Genomic DNA, 19,515 nt, shown 5'->3' with positions numbered 1-19,515 from the left:
TTTGCTTTCCAGGCTCATCATATTCAGCAGTCTCTCAGACTCATTTTGTCTCGACTAACCTCTCTTTAGTATTAAAAGATACATGCATTATATATATATATATATTTTAAAGATTTTATTTATTTATTTGACAGAGATAGAGACAGCCAGCGAGAGAGGGAACACAAGCAGGGGGAGCGGGAGAGGAAGAAGCAGGCTCATAGCAGAGGAGCCTGTTGTGGGGCTTGATCCCATAACGCCGGGATCACGCCCTGAGCCGAAGGCAGACGCTTAACCGCTATGCCACCCAGGCGCCCCGATACATGCATTATATTGTATTAAAACAGCTTAATACAGAAAATTGTGGCCTTTTTTCCCTTCATGGATGTTCTTACAGGGTCTATAAAAGATAGGCAAGAAGGTGGTCGTGAATTGAGTACATTCTGGCATTTGTTGTATAATGTTTTTATTGAGTAAAGTATAGAAACTTGGAATCAAACATTAACCTTAAAACTCATCTTGAAAGTTAGTGGTGTATTCAGTGTTTGCCTCTCTTGAAACAAAACGGAAGGTAAATGCCACTGTAGGTAACTTGAAGGGGAGGGATGGTTCTGGGTGCCATTTTGATGTGTTGGAATGTTGTCTTTTTAAGAAGTATTCCAAGTACGTGGGCCATTGGCTGGCAGCCTAAAGATACTTTTTATATGGAGATTTTGATGGATGATACTTCTTAAAATGCTGTTTGACCTGTATTCAATTTCAATTTTGGATAAATCTAATTTTAGGCATAATGACATTGAAATATAAACATAATATGTTTGTTATAGATATATAGAAACCCAGAAATTTATTTGGTTCATAGAGTAGTACAAGAAAAGAAGGCTAGTGAATTTGTGGTTTAAGTCCTAGAAACTGGGATAAGTTTTAACCACATTTAATGGCTTAAGGGAGAAGTTTTTAAAAAAATTTTTTTTGTTTGCTTTGTTTTTGTTGGTTTGTTTTTAACCTAAAACAGAATCATTTCTCTCTAGATTTATTTATTTATTTCTACACCCAACATGGGGCTCAAAGTCATGACCCTGAAATCAAGAGTCGTATGTTCCACCGACTGAGCTGGCCAGGTGCCCCCAGAATCATTTCTCGCTAAACGATTGTCTTTCTACAAGTTATCCTCAGTCTGAAAGTTTGTTTTCCAATTCTAAATGTAGTAAATTGTTCAAATTGTAGGAAATTTTAGAATGTAGAAAAGTTTTAAGGAAAAAAAATTGCTCATGGCAATAATCCAAACCCATCCTCAATTTTAGGGTGAATTTTCTCTCTCTCCATTCCTCTTTTTCTTTTGTTTAGTTTTTAACTTGACTTAGTTATGGTCTTCCTGTAAATAATAATGCTCTGCTTTTTTTTCATTGTATGCCATACCATAAGCGTTTTTGTTCATTATAAGCTGTCATCATTTTTAATGGCTCAGTTGAATTGTGTCATGTAAAATGAACCACAGTTGACGACACTATTCCCTCATTCAGTGTTAGACATGGAGCATTTTTGCTATTTATAAATGGTAATGATGAAAGGAGCGTTTCTGTATGAGTTTTGTGTGTGTGTGTGTGTGTATTAATATTTTAGGATAGATTAATATGCAAGGATTTTAAATTAATAATGACAGATGTAACTGTCAGGGAGTAAGAATTCCTGTCCTCTCTAAGGTCCTTCTAGCTGGGCTGAGATTCAAACTGACTGAAAGAGATTAACGGGAGAAGATCAAATGTAATAGTGTGTACATACGGGGGATCCACGCAGACGTGGACATTCCAAAGACAGGAAGGCATAGTGAGAGGTTATAGGTCATCCAGAACTAAGGGGAGAGGCGAGGGGTCCCAGACTGCAGAGGAAAGGAAAGCACTTCACAGGGCCCTAAGGAGAAGAGCAGATGTTTAGTAATTAGATGTTTGTCCTGCCATATAGATGGGTCACTTAAATAAAATTGATCCCTGCTAATAACCCTTATTCCGGGAAAGACCCTTGGTTTAGATTTTTTTAGGTGCTTAATGGAAGGGCAGAAGTTTCTTTTGAGCCCACACAGGGCCTCGATTGTCTTTAGCTCAAAAGAATCTCCATGCCAAAGTGGCCCATCTTGGGGTGGCCTGTCCTTGGCCCCTACCTAACAATTAAAAGTAAAAATGGAAATATTTCTCTTGTGCTGTGTATTTCATTTTCTGAAGATACCAGTGTTTAAATTCTTGAAATTATTATCCCTTTTCTTTTCTCTTTGGTCTTTCAATCTTTTGTTCCACCTTAGTCTTTTCATAATCTATGTTCACCAAATGGTAGTTGAGAAGTCCTTGAAATACTTATTTTATATACTATAGATATTTTGGTTATTTCATATCTTTTTGGGTATTTTTGTATTCTCAGACTTTATCCATTTGATGATGATAACTTCTTGCGCATCGTGTACCATTTTGTTGCCTAAGAAATAGTTAAGTGAAGTAATGTTTTCAGTGATGTTTGTGGAGCCAAACAGAAGTAGCGTATAGTATTTTTTGGTTTTTGCTTTTAAAGAGAACTAGTAGACACAAAGCTATTTAATTTTATTTCACATTGTATACCCTATTTTGTGATTTAAATGTTTGATTTTCATTCTACTGTAAATTCATGATGGCTAGGTAGTTCATGGTTTGTGGTTTTCAGGTTCCCCTGGATATAAATACTATATAAAATCTTGTATACTTTAAATGTATATGATAATTAGTTATCTATGCCAAATCCTAGGATTAATAGAGTGTTTTAGATTTTCTTAAAGAAGTTTCTTGAAGTCTTACGAATTGTTTGAAAACAAAGGTTCTATATAGAGATAGGAGTGTGGTTTTGTAAATACTACCATATATTGAGCATTTTCTGTGTTGTGAGAACTTTTTTTCTACCAAGCTTAACATACGTGGTCTTACTGAATTCTCATAGTAGCCCGGGGTTATTTTACAGTCAAGGAAGCCACCTTAGAGGTAGCCTGTTAAGCCGTGGTCTTGACACTGGACCCCTTGCTGGTTTTCAGATGATTTTTAAATGAAAGATACTTAACAACAAAAAAAAAGAGTTTGCTTTCGATCCTGGGTGGCCTTCCTCTCTGCCCCTCCTACGTGGCAGGCCTCTGTGAGGGGTGACTGTGTGTGAGAAAGTATTAAGGGATGAGGGCATCACCTTGGCTTCTGAAGGTGAAACAGCTGAGCCTCCTCCCGCTCCAACTTTAATTTAGAAAAGGAAGGCTGGTGGGAGTAGTTTGGAAACAACTTGGATCCTTTCTGTGTGCAGATTCCTTTTTAACGTAGTTAAGTGTTTGCACACTTAGCTCCGTCTTCGTTTTAAAAGCTCGTCTCCCTAATGTAGTTGGGCAGCGTATTTTAAGATTTCTCCAGTGTTTAAATTCCAAGAAATGGAGATTTGTTATTTGGCGTGAATATTATTTGAGGATGTATTTTATGTCTTTTTTTTTTTTAAGCCAGTCTTGAGGAAATATAATTAAAAACAAAATCTCCTCCCCACCCAAAAACTGATCCACAAAGGTAGAGGAAAGAAAACAGTTTTGTTACTGGGTAAGCATTAAACCAGAGTGTGATGTACATCACGGGCTGTCCACAGAAGAGACTCCGAAGACAGAAAAAACCCCTACTCTTTTTATAGCTAATTGGTTAGACCCTCAACATCCATATTTTTCAAGGTAGAATCGCTCATTTCCTCGCATCTTTATGATCGGAGGTAGGTTTTGCGGTTTGGAGCCAAGTGACAAATGAGGCCCAGCTCTTCCTAGGAAACTGGGAGATTGGGCATTGTCTTTCTTGATGCTTATGTTTCAGGGATGGCTTTCAGGTCCTTAGGGAGACATTCCTGAGATGTGAGACTGGCTAGAGGCTATTTAGCTTTTAAAAAGATTCACTTACATTTGGAGAGGATTGAGAAATTTTGAACAAAAGGGAGGGGGAAGGAGGCTTTTCCCTTTATTATCGACTGGGAGAATTAAGCCTCTTAATTTGCCTTAATGCCAATAATCATATAAACCTGTTTGCATCTATAGCCAAAAACTCCCTTAGTGATTTTAGGCTTGGTTGGTTAAAATAATGCCCTAGACCTCCATAGCGTATTCGTTACCAGGAACTGAAGGCTTTTCAAGCCTTTCTTAGTTTGTTAGCTTACAGAAGTAGTTTTGACACTGTTTTAATATCACAGTGTTACTTTTGTGTGTGTCCGTGTGTGTGTTTTGTCTTTCGTTCACTATGGGGACTTCGTGGTAGTCCTCTTGGGCTTCATGAGAGTAGGAAGGAAATCTGGACAGTGATACATGTAAAGTTAAAGTATCAGCATCTGTGACACGTTATAATACAATGACCAAGTTGGGAGTTTTTTTTGCCAGTTTTGGAAATGTGTACGAAGATGCTCTCGATGCTTTTAGACTTCAGATGAGCAGGGTTAAGGGGCCTGTTGTTTTAAGCCTTTGTCTGAAGGTCTACAGCCGAATACTGGATTTAGTGCTAATGTGAGTGACGTTTGTTGGTTTGTACTAAAACTGGGCTGAGTGTCTGGGATGTGGCACATCTTTTTCAGTTATCGTAAAGGGGCTTATCAAACGGGAGTGTGCATGTTTGTAATCTAAGTCATGATCATCAGTTAAAATGAGAAAACTTGACCTATTGGTTCTGTGTTCATGAACATAAAACAAGTTGTCATTGTACTTGGCATGTTAACTCTCTGACGTATCTCTATACAGAATAGGGAAATAATTTGGATAACCCAGCACTTTTGTAATAGTGGAATTCCATTGAAGTTTAAAGGATTATCAGTGTTCTTATTTTAGTTATGGTGTTTCGAGAAAAGACGTGAACATGAATTCCAACAGTCTAGGGCATGACGCATCAGGCCACGTTGGTGTCTTGAGTTTGCATCTGACTAGGTGGCGGTACAGAATGGAATTAAGCGTCATAGTGTGAGGTAGGTTTAGAAACACGGACTGACACTGGGAGAGGGAAGATCGGCTCTCGTGGAGCGTGGTGTACTGACTTCCTGCGGGAAGATGTAACTTACTTTCAACAGTTCTCCCTTATATCTCATTGGATTGTACTAACAACTTTCAAATATTTTCACTTGTATTAGAACATAATAAATACTAATTTTAAAGGCAGCTCTTTGAGGCATGTACTGTTTTCTTGACTTTCAGTAGAAAAATATGTTATCGGGAATCTTATTCTGATAAGTGTGAACATTTTGTCAAATAGGAATTTTATTGAAGTTGATTTTTTTAAAATGAGTTTTATGTTCTAAAATACTCTCTCTGATTGCTTTTAGGTTACCTTGGGTATGAATTAATACAGACTTGGAAACTGAAAGAACTTAGAATCAGCATTTTGAGGTAAATATGTACATACTGAAATAGTGCTAAGGTTTCCCCATTCTGCTTTGTTAACCTTTTAGCAAACCAGACTTGTCTCTGAAATGAGAAAGTGTGACCTGTGCTTGCATGCCCTTGCGCCAACTAGACGAGACAGACGTGCGTGACGATTGCTGTCCCCGAGCTGCTGGTAGTGAAGGCACTGCTACCACGCGTCCTGAGCACAAGCAGAGAGTCGGGGTCAAATCGAACCAGGTCAACATGTGGTGATTAAATTAAGCTTTCCGTCTCAATACTTGACACGCCTCCCTCATTTTTGATTTATGATCTTTGAAGAGAACCACACTAAATTTATATTTCTTTATAACAGTGTTGTTGAACTGTGTTCTGAATTCTTTCATTCGTGAATGAATTCTGTAAAAGACTTTATAGTGTGGATTTAACTGGTGTTTTTAATTCCATTTGAGAAATTGGAATTGCTGACCTATTGCATACATGCATCAAGGTGATTTGGATTTCTCAGCGAAGTGCCTCTTAACCACCGGTGATCTTTGTTTCTTTTGTGTACGTGAATTTAGGAAGTAACACATACTTGTTGTCTTCTTTTTTCCCCCCATTATCCTAGTCACCGTCTTTAGATTTTCTTGTATTCATTTTGAAATCTTTCCTTGGACTTGCCTCGAACTTTTTCTTTCCCCCAGATCTCTGGCAATTAGGCATGCTATTGTTACAGCTCATTCTCTTGTCCTTTGTTCTAGAGAGTGCAGACTTCGTATCCTAAAATAACCCAGATGTCTTTTGTTTAAAATTTAATACAAAATAATGGTCTTTTATTTACTCTTCATATCAATAGGGCTTTCTTGTAGATGTGTTTATATTCTGTTTAAGTGCAGGAATCTTACATTTGGCTGTTTTTGCATTTATTTTTAGAGCAGAAGCTTGGGCATGCTGTGATTTTCCAATACACTGCTATCACAATGTCAAAATGCAGTTCAGACAACAGCAACACAGAGATCTCAAACATTAAAACGGTAAATCTGTGATTTATCATATGTGGAAAGAGAAAGAGAGTTTATTCGTGTGTTTTACTCCAGTATTTCTGAATGAATATATGGAAGTTGTGAAACAGTCTCACCAATTTCATGAATGTAAATTGTCTGGCCAGAAATTTAAAATCTGTGATTGAAAAACAGTCACGGGGAGTTGTCTGTTGGCTCTGCGAAAGCAGCTAACCAATTAGTCAGTTCATCTGTGAGATGACGGGACTTCTCCTGACCAGCAGGGATTCGGAACTTTTCATTAAGACCAAGTTAAGGGAAAAAAAATCTATTTAAACATGTCAAAGAAAATAAAAATTGGCAAAATTATAGATTTTTCTGTTTTCACATTATCGATTACCTCTTGAATTTTTCATCTTGGCTTTGTGTTCCCTAAATAGAAAGTGTATCTCTGGGGCCAGCCACTGTATATGAAATGAAGGAGGATTAATTGAGCAGTTATGACGTTACGGAGAAGTTCTTTGAGAGGGTTCAGTCGCCGTCCTCCATTTCCTTGCAGGTCCTCTGCTGCCCATCGCCCCCCACCCCCCACCCTCATCGCGAGTAGAAACGGAGAGGGCGTGGATTTCCAAAACGTAGAGAAATGGCTTTTGAACTGTGACGATTCTGTTCTGTACGTTGTTGTGTGACAGTCATGAATCTCTTGTTGGGTTTATCAGATATTTACGTAAACGTTGTAGCAGGAAGTTGAAGAGCTGCAGAAAGTGAGACGTGCGTTTGCTCTTAGGGAGCATGTGTGCTGGTGAAGAATAAGGTGTGTACGAGTGTGTCTCTGCACGTATGCGTAAGATGATGTAAAATTTGAAAGGCAGGCAGAAGTTGTTGAGAGCCTTTTTTTTTTTTTTAAGATTTTGTTTGAAAGAGCGAGAGAGAACGAGCAGGGGGGGCAGAGGGAGAGGGAGAAGCAGGCTCCCCGCTGTGCAGGAGCCCAGTGTGGGGCTCATTCCAGGACCCTGAGATCATGACCTGAGCCAAAGGCAGACACTTAGCCGACTGAGCCACCTGGGCGCCCCCCTGTTGGAAGGTTTTTATGACCGTTTTCGTTCTCCAGAGCTGCACTGCTTGTTTGTCATGTTCTGGGTGTGGTTTGGTAAGCAGGTGACCCAGGTGTGTGAGACCTACAGCTCCTGTATGCAGGGAAATCCCAGTCCAACCAGTCATTTTTATTTATTTCCTTTTTAAAAGTCTTTATTTGGAAACGATTTCAAACATATGGCAAAGTGACAAGAGCAAGTGTAGGACAAATAATACTTGCTTTGCCCCATCTGCTTTACTGGTTGCACACTTCTCTACATGTATGTGGTTTCTTTTTCTGACTCATTCGAGAATAAGCTGCATACGTGTCGTGGCACTTTACCCCTAGATGCTTTGGGGTATATTTCTTAGGAATAAGGATCTTTCCTTAAATAGCCATAGTGCAGTTGTCAGCTTCAGTGACTTGCACAGTTTTCTCAGGGGCTCCGTGACGCCCTTTATGGCATTGTCCTGCAGCACAGGACTCAGTCTGAGACGACTCACTGCATTTAGCTGTTGTGTCTCTTTGTAGTCTTCTTTATTTTTTTTTATTTATTTTTTAAAGATTTTATTTATTTATTGGACAGAGATAGAGACAGCCAGCGGGAGACGGAACACAAGCAGGGGGAGTGGGAGAGGGAGAAGCAGGCTCATAGCGGAAGAGCCTGATGTGGGGCTCGATCCTATAACGCCGGGATCACGCCCTGAGCCGAAGGCAGACGCTTAACCGCTGTGCCACCCAGGCGCCCCTGTAGTCTTCTTTAATCTGGAACATTCCTGTAGTTTTTCCTTGAATTTTATGTGTTTTTGAAGACTGTAGATTCCATTTTAAGAAACAGGTGTTCTTCTCATTCTTTTAGATTGTCTTTCTGGAGTTATTGTTATTATTATTATTATTATCCTTATGAGAAGAAGTGGTGACAGCAGTGACAGTGTCAGGAGGAGGCATGCTGCAGGTTCCTAGCTGTACGTGGTGTTTGGAGGTAGAGGAAGAGGTATTTGGGGATTTACATTGCTGCCTTCTTCCTGTTCTGCTCTCTTCAGCTACCAGGATTTAGGCTTACTTCCTGACACCGTTTGCCATGTTTTGGATTGCTCTTGGATTAGCATTTGGCTTGGATGAAAAGTGAGCGGGTCAGGCTTGGGCATAAATAATTCCAGACAGTAGGCAGCCTGTAGTAACGAAGATGTCAAGAGGTATCACAAAGACGGTAGTCAGGTGGCAAGTGCCACGGTGTCAGCCGTGGATCTCCAGAGGGTAGGTCAAGTGGGTTTGACTTTGGGTTCTGGGCTGCCGAATGGAGTTAAAAAGCTTGAGTGGTGAACCTGAGGGTGTGCGACCAGTGGGCCTGAGGAGTTGAGCAAAGTGAATGCCAAGTGTGGGGTGAAAAGATGGCTGTCGGGGCTTTGGTTGAGTAGAGAAAGAACACATTGTGTTGCATGAACGGAGTTGGTAGTTGTCAGAGTGGACTGTGGAATCCTTGGCTTGCCGTCTTCCTCTGAGAAGGATGAGAATGGTTATGCGGTCTGGTCCGGCGGCAGCCGCCCTGCTGAGGTCCTGGGCTGCTACAGCCCTGTGCCCCTGCCGCTGACTTGAGAGCGCACTGCTGTTAGCTGGATGCTGAGTGGTTGTCAGCCGAGCTAATCTCTGAAGTCAGGACTGCTGCTGTGCCTGTGCCTGAAAGAGGCTACACTTCAGACTCCTTGTTGGATTAGGTGGGACAGCTTAAGTCACTGTGCTGTATCCTGGTGGTACATTTCACGTGTCGGGAGATTCGAAGGTTCTTGTCAAGGAACAAAGAGTGGGCTTCTTTCTTCCCAGTTTCACAGAGTGACAACAGTGAACACTCTGAAGCAGCACGAGGGTGAAAACTTCCTTGGGGGCCAAGTCAGTTCTGCTGGCAGTCAGAAAGCCGGTGGACTTTGATGGTGAGGTTTGAGATCCTAACTCTCTGTCTGCAGGTTAGGTGGTTTTTTAAAAAGACTCAGGTTCAGTCTGTCATTTTATAGAATCAAATTTATTTTCGGGAAAGCAAACATGAAACACAGAGAAGTACTTATGTACCATGAAAATCTCACAGAATCGTGCACTATCTTATTTATCTAGGATGTGTGTAATTTTAAAAATACATATTTAGATATTTGGTCAGCTGTGCCATTGTGATAGGTAGTCAATTGAGAAAAAGACCTTGTGTGTTTATGGTCTGTTGATAAAATGACAAAATGTTGGCAGGCATTTGAATCTTGCTTCTGTGCAGGCGCAGTGCTAAGCGCCTTCCTTCCATTATCTCATAAGTTTATCAATAATGGCATCAAAGAATTGACAAAGAATGTTTGAAATATATGCACATGTCGACGTGTTTCGTGTATACATATATATTTAAAAAGGCATCATGTTTGTATTTTAAAGGTGCATGAGAAAAGGCATAGTTCTGTATCACTAAATATGGATATGGATTTTCTTCATGGGTTCAGAGTATTCCATTGTATAACTATACCATAATTTATGTAGCTCATGTTTTTATTAATACATTCGAAAGGTGTTTCTTGCTTTCAAGTAATAATGCAGCAGTACGTATATCTTCGTGTAGTCGCCTAGTTCTTTTAGGTAAGTTTCTAGGTATAGAATTGCTGGGTTGGAGAGTGTAGAGCACTTGACTTTTTAAAATGATCCTCTTAGATCAAGAAAAAGCTAACAATTATAGGAAGAGTTTGAAAGGTTCCATAGGAATGGTATTGTGATGTTTCTCTTGTCTCTGTGCTCTCTTGTTCTTAGCCCCGCACGCTGGTGTAACGGTATTCCTTTTCCCTTTTGTAGTAAAGCTGTGCTAGAGCAGAATGCAATGAAAGAAGCACTGGATGAATGACAAGCCCTGCTTCGCAGCCCCTCAGCATGGCAGGCCTGCAGCTCATGACCCCTGCCTCCTCACCAATGGGTCCTTTCTTTGGACTGCCATGGCAACAAGAAGCAATTCATGATAACATTTATACGCCAAGAAAATATCAGGTACTAATGAGAACACTAATACTGGAGCATTTTCACTAAAATGGAATTAGCATATAGTTGACACGACTTATATAAAACCCATTTACCTTTTCAAGCTCTCCTTTTCTGATTAATTTTCTCATTCTAAATACTTTTGTTCTTAATAGTCCTTTTCTTTTCTAACATCTGCCGGGTAATTGATTTGATAGTTTTATTTGTGAAGCTCCTTATTTTTTTTTCCCCCTCTGAAAACCTCCACTGCTCCTTAATACCCACTTGGGTGTGTCTGTCCTCATGAGCAGAGTAGGAGTTGACATTGGTTTGAACAACCATGAACCGGCAGGCCCGGTTGTTGTCAACTCGGTCATCCAGATTCTTCTTGAGAAGCTTTGCGTCCCCTACAAAAATAATTCTTTTTTTTTTTTTTTAAAGATTTTATTTATTTATTTGACAGAGATAGAGACAGCCCGCAAGAGAGGGAACACAAGCAGGGGGAGTGGGAGAGGAAGAAGCAGGCTCCCAGCAGAGGAACCTGATGCAGGGCTCGATCCCAGACCGCTGGGATCACGCCCTGAGCCGAAGGCAGATGCTTAACGTCTGAGCCACCCAGGCGCCCCTCTACAGAAATAATTCTTAAAGAAATTGTAAATGCATATTTACAATTTAACTAATTTAATTTAATTTAATTAATAAATATGCATCCAGGCATATTTACACAACACAGCCATACAATAACAGGCATTTTAATGCCTGTGATGATGATGATTCTTATGGAAAGATCTAGAAAGTCTGTTTTTTGGCAGATTTATCAGAGGGAGATGGTAGAAAACAGTGAAATTTCCTGGATTAAAACAAAACCCAATTTTCCCAGCTTTGTCCCTAGATGAGAAGTGTATAATCTTTTCTCTCCACTGTATTTCCAGGTGGAACTGCTTGAAGCAGCTCTGGATCATAATACCATAGTCTGTTTAAACACTGGCTCAGGGAAGACGTTTATTGCAGTACTACTCACTAAAGAGCTGTCCTATCAGATCAGGGGAGACTTCAGCAGAAATGGAAAAAGGACGGTGTTCTTGGTCAACTCTGGTAATAAAAAAAATATTTTATGAAATTGCGTGGAGGAAATTGGATGAGATTTTATGATGAAGCACATTTTCTCTGTGGGCATTAAGTTAGATTATTGAAAGGATAGAGAGTTTGAGAAATAATGTGTTTTTTGAAATTCTGGTAGCAGAAAAATCATTTTGACTTATTTCTTAACTTTATAGTATGCCTCTTTTAAGTGTCAGCCATTTTATTCCACAGAGGTTAAACTTCAGCTTTTTCCTTAATTGTAATTGTAATTGCATTTAATTCTGATTCTGTGAACCTCAGCTGCTAGGGCACTCGTATAACCCTGCCACTGCTCGCTCTCTCTTTTTTTTAAGATTGTTTCAGCTTGTGATGTTCTCATGTACTTTAAATACATATGAAACGGTCTTATTTCTTGGTGAAACAATCTGATTTTATTGAAGAAACCAGGAGGGGTGGATCTGGAGTAGTTCCCATTCTAGCCTAGAAGTTATATTCTTAGGTTGGGGAAAATCAGCTATAAAGAAGGAAGGTGGCATAAGGTTCTCTGAAGGGAATGACAGAGGGTAGGACCTTGAGTCTAGTAAATGCATTCAGGGGGATACCCTTGGAAATAGGATTTTAAATTGGCTACCTGAAAAATTGGGGGTTAGGTATGATCCATAATAATCAAGATTTCTGTAGCTGTCTTAATCACTGGTCGCCCGGAGAGCCAACTAGGAAAGCTTTGGTATATTTACGTGGAGTATTCCATTTGTAATTAGCAAACCAGGTTGCTCAGCAAGTGTCCGCTGTCAGAACTCATTCAGATCTCAAGGTCGGGGAATACTCAAACCTCGAAGTAAACGCATCTTGGACAAAAGAGAAATGGAACCAGGAGTTTATGAAGCACCAGGTAAGACTTTCACTTTTTAGAGAAATTTTACTTTTTAAATCCCTACACGTCCTTGGCTTCGTTCGTGAGATCACCTGTAGCCTTGAAAACTCTACTTCCCTATACTTGGTCCTCCTAGAAACTAGCCCTTACGTCCTCTTTCTCACTGGAGGGCTCACACCAAAACCAAATAAAGAGTCACGTATATGGCTGTCTTACTGCATAGAAGAGAATCGGCTCTATACTCTGATTTCCTTGCTTGAAAAACACAAAATCTGATGACCTGTTTCCAACTTGTAGGTAACCTGCTTCTTAGAAAAATTTTTTTTTTTTTTTAAAGATTTTATTTATTTATTTAACAGAGATAGAGACAGCCAGCAAGAGAGGGAACACAAGCAGGGGGAGTGGGAGAGGAAGAAGCAGGCTCATAGCAGAGGAGCCTGATGTGGGGCTCGAACCCAGAACGCTGGGATCACGCCCTGAGCCAAAGGCAGATGCTTAACCGCTGTGCCACCCAGGCGCCCCTGCTTCTTAGAAAATTTATGTTGAAGGTCTTGAAACTGGAGACATTTCTTGGTTGAGATCTTTGGGTCTTTGAGAGACGTCCTCTAACTGAGCCGTTTCTGCGGAGGCGGCTCGTGCTGAGGGTGGCGGTGGGAAGTGGTTAAGAGGTGCTTCCTCCTAAAGCTGGAGCGGTCCGCAGTGACGAGTGGGTCTCTCTTGTGGGGTTGAGTCCTCATCAGCGAAGCACTTCAGTGTCCACACAGTGACGAGTGATGGCACTATAAAAGAATATTGAGTCTTCCAAAAAACCTTGTCAGTTTAATGGGGAAAGAGAGGAAAACAGTGTGAATTGTTTTGTGAGTTGATTACACTGATAGATCTCATCAGTCAAAATATGGCTATAGGAGCCTGAAAACCTCAAGTACATTTAGTAGATTTATCATAAAAACATGGTCTCTGTTATCAAGGATTTTTTTTTCTCATAATCTCTTTCCATATTTTCCTAATTCTGCTTCTTGGTTCCAAAGTCTAAGCTTCCATACATTTGAAATTTTTGTTTTAATTTGACTAATGAATTTCTTAATTCTCACCCATAATATAATGTTTCCATAATCTGATTTAGTGCGTAAGTGTATCCAGGCAGGTGAAAGGCAGGCACATTTATATACTGATGCCAGTTTTCTTTTAGGTTCTCGTTATGACTTGTTATGTCGCCTTGAATGTTTTGAAAAATGGTTACTTATCACTGTCCGACATTAACCTTTTGGTGTTTGATGAGTGTCATCTTGCGATCCTAGACCACCCCTACCGAGAAATTATGAAGGTAAATTTCTAGATTTTATCAGTCTTAATTCAAGTCAAAGTACTGAGAGTGAGCGGTGTTTTTATATATCAAAAGCAGTGATATTAGTTACTGATTTTGGGAACTTGGTTCCATGTATGAATGAATGAATATGAAATTAATTTTCACTTAAATCTGTGGTAACTATCATAAGTAACCTACAGTAAATCTAAACCTAGAATAAAATTTTAAAAGCGATACAAATAGACAGTACATAGTCTGTGATAAGTTGATGATGAGACCTTATAGCATATTTCAATGTGCCTTTTTGATAAACAGGTCTTTTAAACAAGCTACAGTAATTCCATAAGTCATATTTTTAGTATCCGTCCGTCTTCTCGACCGGTGTTAACTTGGCAGTGTCTCTTTTGTTCCGGCCTGGCAGAACGCAGTCCTTACTGTCAGTATCTTTTATTGTGTTAGCTCTGTGAGAATTGTCCATCGTGTCCTCGTATTTTGGGACTAACTGCTTCCATTTTAAATGGGAAATGCGATCCTGAGGAATTGGAAGAAAAGATTCAGAAACTGGAGAAGATTCTGAAGAGTAACGCTGAGACCGCAACTGACCTGGTGGTGTTGGACAGGTAGGCGCTGGGGCCCGGCGGCTCTTGCGCGGCCAGCTCCCCCGAGGTTCGGCCTTCGGTACCTTCCGAGGGCTCTCCCGGCGGGCGCCCGTTCAAGTGGACGCACGGCTGCCGCAAGGAATGAGCGAGGGGGGGAGTTCTGTCAGGACAGTTGCCCACGAGGGCAAGGATCTAACCTTGTCTCCACAGAGAGCAGCAGATGGAGGGGTTTCTTCAGTCCGAGAGCAGATTGCAGAAGCGCGGGCCCGCCTGGTCGCGGATATTGACGAGGACTAGGAACTCGGACAGGAAATTTGTGTTCTTTTCCGTCCGTGTGTGCTTGGTTGTTCCGACCTAAGTGTCCCATGGGACACTTTGAAAGAGCACTCATTTATTGACAGAATTCAGTATTTTACAGTATGTTTTAAAATGATTGGAAACACCTTGTAGTTTTGGAAACGGGTGTGAGTGTCTGAGAAAGTCGTGTATGCTTTCCAGGTTTGTGTCTTTTTGAGAAGGTGGCTGTTTTGTGTTTCAGTAAACCGTGCACACATACACACTTTTGATTTGAGTTGGTGGAAGGGAGCTTAAATAAATTAGGCTTTTAAATGAATACAATTCAGTTCATATTAAAGTATCTTTATATCCTTCTTAGATATAGTCTTTAGCAGGGCTAGAGATTATCAAGTGGTGGTTCTTGGAACAGTTATAATAACTAGAGAAGCTGATTTCTCAGGGTGTGGAGCTAAACCAGGCGGGTTTTGACATGTCGGCTCCACTAGCTAGCAGCTCTGTAACTTCAGGTGAGTCGCGTGCTCTCCCGGATCCTGAAAAATGGCCTTGATGGTGGTTTTAGGGGATTCCTCGGCGATCATCATCACGTCGATACGTGGAAAACATCTTGCAGCGCACCTGCCATTTAATAGGACCTTGGGGAAAGTTGTCTTTGTAGAATGAGAGGAAAACGTGATGCTTCAGATTCATGGAACTTAAGGATTCAAATGCCATATGAAGTACAAACCTCAGGACCTCATGGACATGTTGTTCTGACTGTTGAGCCTAAACGGTCTGAGGTGGAAGAAAAAGGCTTTGCTTCCGCTTTTCCCTGCCCCGAATTAGCTTGGTAGGCTCGCACGCTTGAAGTGTTCGGAAGTAGAGGTGTTAGAGCATTAGAGTAAAACTGATAAGTGATCTGTTGAATCGGATAATTTCTAGTTCTCTAAGCGTGGCTTTCTGGTTAAGTATAAGTTCTGATTCAGAATAATGAGAACTGTCTTTAGTATATTTCTTTTCCTTAATCATTGTTAGTACTTTTAGAATACTAGTGCTGTTCTGGTTGTCATATTTTATGAAAGGCTTAAGAGAGCCAAGGATGATACCATAATTGGTTGAAAGTTAGGTGAGCTTTCCTTACAAGGATACGTTAAAAATTTTTGCAAATGCTAAAAATGTCAAATAGTACGGAAGTGGATAGATTAAATAATACTTTCCCTCTAGGATCTGCCCCCCCATCCGTTTCTGCTCCTGAGAAGTAATCGTTATTGAGTTGTTTGAGTATCTTAATGCCCAAGGAGGCAAAAGTTGAAAGTCTAAACTTAAAAACCAAAACAAAAATCCTGACATCATAAGGTAATGGCAAGAGTCACAACATTCTCTGCATGTCGGCCTTAGGCAGTCGTTCCTTGAGCCCTTCCAAGCAAGCACAGGCACAGATAAAAGTGTTCCCTGTTAGGAAGACCCCTGCGAGCCTGCCTGTGACCCCAAGGTGTAGATACGTCATAATGGATCATCGTGCTGTAGTGAGTTTCTGGTGGCAGTCACTACTTCTGTTTCCCCTGTTAAAGATACACTTCTCAACCGTGTGAGATCGTGGTAGACTGTGGGCCATTCACGGACAGGAGTGGCCTCTATGGCAGACTGCTGTTGGAGCTAGAGGAAGCACTTAACTTTATCAACGACTGTAACATACCTGTGCATTCGAAAGAGAGAGATTCTACTTTAATTTCTAAACAGGTAAGCGTGTACACGTAAGTAGAGAAAGCGTAATAAAAGGCTTCTGTTTATTTTTAATATCGAAACAAAAACTTGTTTCTGATGAGACTATTGTATGTTTTAGTTTAAGGCCTTATCTTCTTATCTCCTTGGACATTTTTCATTAAATACATCGTGTTGGCTTGAGGTTATGGTTACCCAACAGATAATTAAATGTAGAGATCCCTGATTTAAGGAGGTGGGTTGGGCTTCATGGCGTAAGTCCCTGCTCGAACCCTCGGACTGAGCGAATCCTTCTGCTGTTACCATGTGTGTAACTGGATATGAGCCTATCGTTCTGAGTGCTACAGCTTTGGGAGGAGATCCTTAGATCAGTGGTCCTCAAAGTGTGGACTCCAGTTCAGCAGTGTCCGAGTTGCAACTTGTTGGAAAAGCCGATCGGGCGTCCCGTCCTTCACCTGCTAAAGCCCTGGTGGAGGGGTCCAACTGTCCGAGATTTGACAAGTTCTCCAGTTATCCCGACTCCTTAAAATTTGAGACCTGTCGTCCTAGGATTTTGCAGCCATTTGTGAATAATGCTGTCGAATCTGAGTCTCAGTTTCTCTCCTGCTGATTTGCTTTGGAGCAGCAATGCCTAGACTCTTCTCAATCCTTCATTTCTCATTAAGTCTGTGTTCCACCCAATTTGTCTTTTATTTGCCTGCGGAGCGCACAGTTCCTCGGTTACAGCCTCCATGTGGATATACATCCTGCTCGGAGCTGGGGTTGTAAGATGTGGCACTCCGTGTTTAAGGTGCAAGGAAAATCGTCTTGCTCTTCTTACGTGCCTCAAATAAAATTACTGTGTAATTCCTTGCATGTTTACCTGGAAGTAAATGACTCCGTTCTACTTGTAACTAATGACAGACCCGAAATTAAATTTTATTAACCTTATACAGTTGCATCTTTTATTTTCTGTTACTTTTTCTGGGGGGAAAAGAAAGGATGCTTCTGGGCATATTTATATAGGAAAAAGATTGAAAAGACCCCTGGCCATTCCCCCTCCCCCGCCAAACTTGAGGAATTGACCTCGGTGTTCATATTAGTGGGGAAAATTTGTTTTGAAGTTGCAGATTGAAGACAACTTAAATCCCAGTTAAACCTCATATGAAAATGCTACTGTTCAGCATTTGGTTCTTTCCATTTTTGTGTAGATCCTCTCAGACTGTCGTGCGGTATTGGTGGTTCTGGGCCCCTGGTGTGCGGATAAAGTAGCCGGAATGATGGTGAGAGAACTGCAGAAATACATCAAACACGAGCAAGAGGAGCTGCACAGGAAATTTCTATTGTTTACAGACACCTTCCTAAGGAAAATACATGCACTGTGTGAAGAGCACTTCTCTCCTGCCTCACTTGACCTGAAATTTGTGACTCCTAAAGTAATAAAACTGCTTGAAATCTTACGCAAATACAAACCGTACGAGCGACAGCAGTTTGAAAGTGTTGAGTGGTATAATAATAGGAATCAGGATAATTATGTGTCTTGGAGTGATTCTGAGGATGACGATGAGGATGAAGAAATTGAAGAAAAAGAAAAGCCGGAGACAAATTTTCCTTCTCCGTTTACCAATATTTTATGTGGAATCATTTTCGTGGAAAGAAGATACACGGCCGTTGTCTTAAACAGGTAAATCTCTAAAATTAAGGAACACCCTTTCCCATAGTGCACCGGGCAGCTTTTGGTTTCGTCAAGTATGGTGCTGTAATTACAGCTCTGAGGCTGGCAGAAGGCTTCGGTGAGCGTCCTCCGTGTGGTACCATCGTAATTCACGCGTGATGCTGCGCTGGGAGCGACAAGGAGGACGTTGGCGCGACTGTAGCTTTCCTGAAAGGCTGGATTTGACAGGACCTGGGATATTTTTTTTCTTGGGAGGATGCGATCTGTTCTAATCCATTTAAAATAGAGAGTGTAGAAAGATGAAGTTACGTTAAGGTAAAGCATGTTTTGTTTTGTTTTGCATTTCGTTGTTAGATTCAACTCAGATACGGTTCATCTGCGACTGTGTATTAGGCCCTGTCTTGAGCATTTCACACCAAGCTTTCTCCTTCAGGTAATCTGAGGCTCAACTGTACCCAGGAGTTACTGGGGCTATCTTGATTCAAGTTTGCAAGTTCAAAGTGGAAAAAGTTCAGAACAGTTGGATTTGCAATTTGGACTGGTTCATAGAATATATATTTAAATTTTCGGAATCAGAAGACTATAAGAACGTTAGGGAAAAATTCAGAGGTTATTGGCAAAAGATGACAGTGCATCCTTGTTAGGATGTGGCTTCCCGTGTCCACCCACTTCTTTAGTAGAGGTTGATTTTTCTTGAATGTAGACTTGGCCAAGGAGCTGTACTCCAAACCCAAATGGTCACGGAATGTATGCTTCCTTTGGTGTGTGTACCGATGCTGCAGTATACAGGGGCCGGAAAGGGTCCTTAGTTTGTACTGCAGACCGTGATCTCTTTCTCTGTGAGATCCATTAATTGGCCAGAGTTGATCTCTAAGAGCCAGTTGTGCAAGTAGTCATCTCTGAGGAGAAATTGAGCTTTGGTTCCTGTGGTAATTTGGGATTTTTTTTTTTCTTCTCCTAAACTGCTTCTGACTGTTTTGGGGCTTTGAAAACTTACTGGAGTAATGAGAAATTGGACTCTGGGGTAGTCATCTGGCAGTTTTTAGTCTGGTAATTTTCATAGTCATTGGGCCTGATCTCTATGATGAATACAAAGTAAAATAACTTTAGGTAGTGAATTACATTGGAATCAGAAGTTTAAGGTTGGAAAGGGACTCATCGACTATCTAATCCAGCCCACTTATTTTTATAAAAAAAAAAAAGAGAAAGGGCCTCAGGAGGAAAAGTGATTTGCTCTGAGTTAAATTGCTAGGCAGTGGCAGAGACAATTCTAGAATCCTGATATCCTACCTCCTAGTTTCCAGTTCCTTCTGCAGTCATAATGCCCCTGGGCGTCAGAGAACACTGAAAATCCATGCAGAAGACGGCCAGGAGACAGACCAGGGAGAGCCTGACCATCAGGATTATTTCTTAGAATGGGGGAAAAAGGCATTTCAGGGGTCAGAAAAGCTTAATATCAGCACAGTTCCAAGCCTTGTTTTAGACATGCTCCCTGCCCCTGTACAGGATGGTTTAAGAGTTAAATACATTTTATGGCACTTGGAAAGAAGAAATGGTATATTTTCTTCTTTTCCCTCTTCTCTGCATGAATTCTTAAATGTA

The 19,515-nt window shown here is 40.8% G+C and overlaps 1 protein-coding gene across 1 annotated transcript in view; it reads left to right on the top strand.

Annotated features, from left to right (window-relative positions):
• The window catches only part of DICER1 (dicer 1, ribonuclease III), a 69,513-nt gene that overhangs the window by 16,854 nt on the left and 33,144 nt on the right, over window positions 1–19,515 (top strand). Inside the window, exons 2-10 of the mRNA XM_087856207.1 lie at window positions 5,311–5,374; window positions 6,284–6,384; window positions 10,244–10,432; window positions 11,335–11,497; window positions 12,247–12,377; window positions 13,549–13,683; window positions 14,125–14,285; window positions 16,109–16,277; window positions 17,450–17,922. Of these exons, the coding sequence (XP_087712333.1) occupies window positions 10,289–10,432; window positions 11,335–11,497; window positions 12,247–12,377; window positions 13,549–13,683; window positions 14,125–14,285; window positions 16,109–16,277; window positions 17,450–17,922 (1,376 nt within the window). The 5' untranslated portion in view covers window positions 5,311–5,374; window positions 6,284–6,384; window positions 10,244–10,288. The remainder of the gene's footprint in view (window positions 1–5,310; window positions 5,375–6,283; window positions 6,385–10,243; window positions 10,433–11,334; window positions 11,498–12,246; window positions 12,378–13,548; window positions 13,684–14,124; window positions 14,286–16,108; window positions 16,278–17,449; window positions 17,923–19,515) is intronic.

Source organism: Ursus americanus, chromosome 26, assembly GCF_024610735.1.
Source record: "Ursus americanus isolate L20-20 chromosome 26, mUrsAme1.1.p, whole genome shotgun sequence".
NCBI lineage: Eukaryota > Metazoa > Chordata > Mammalia > Carnivora > Ursidae > Ursus > Ursus americanus.
This window is presented reverse-complemented; position numbering and strand designations above follow the sequence as displayed.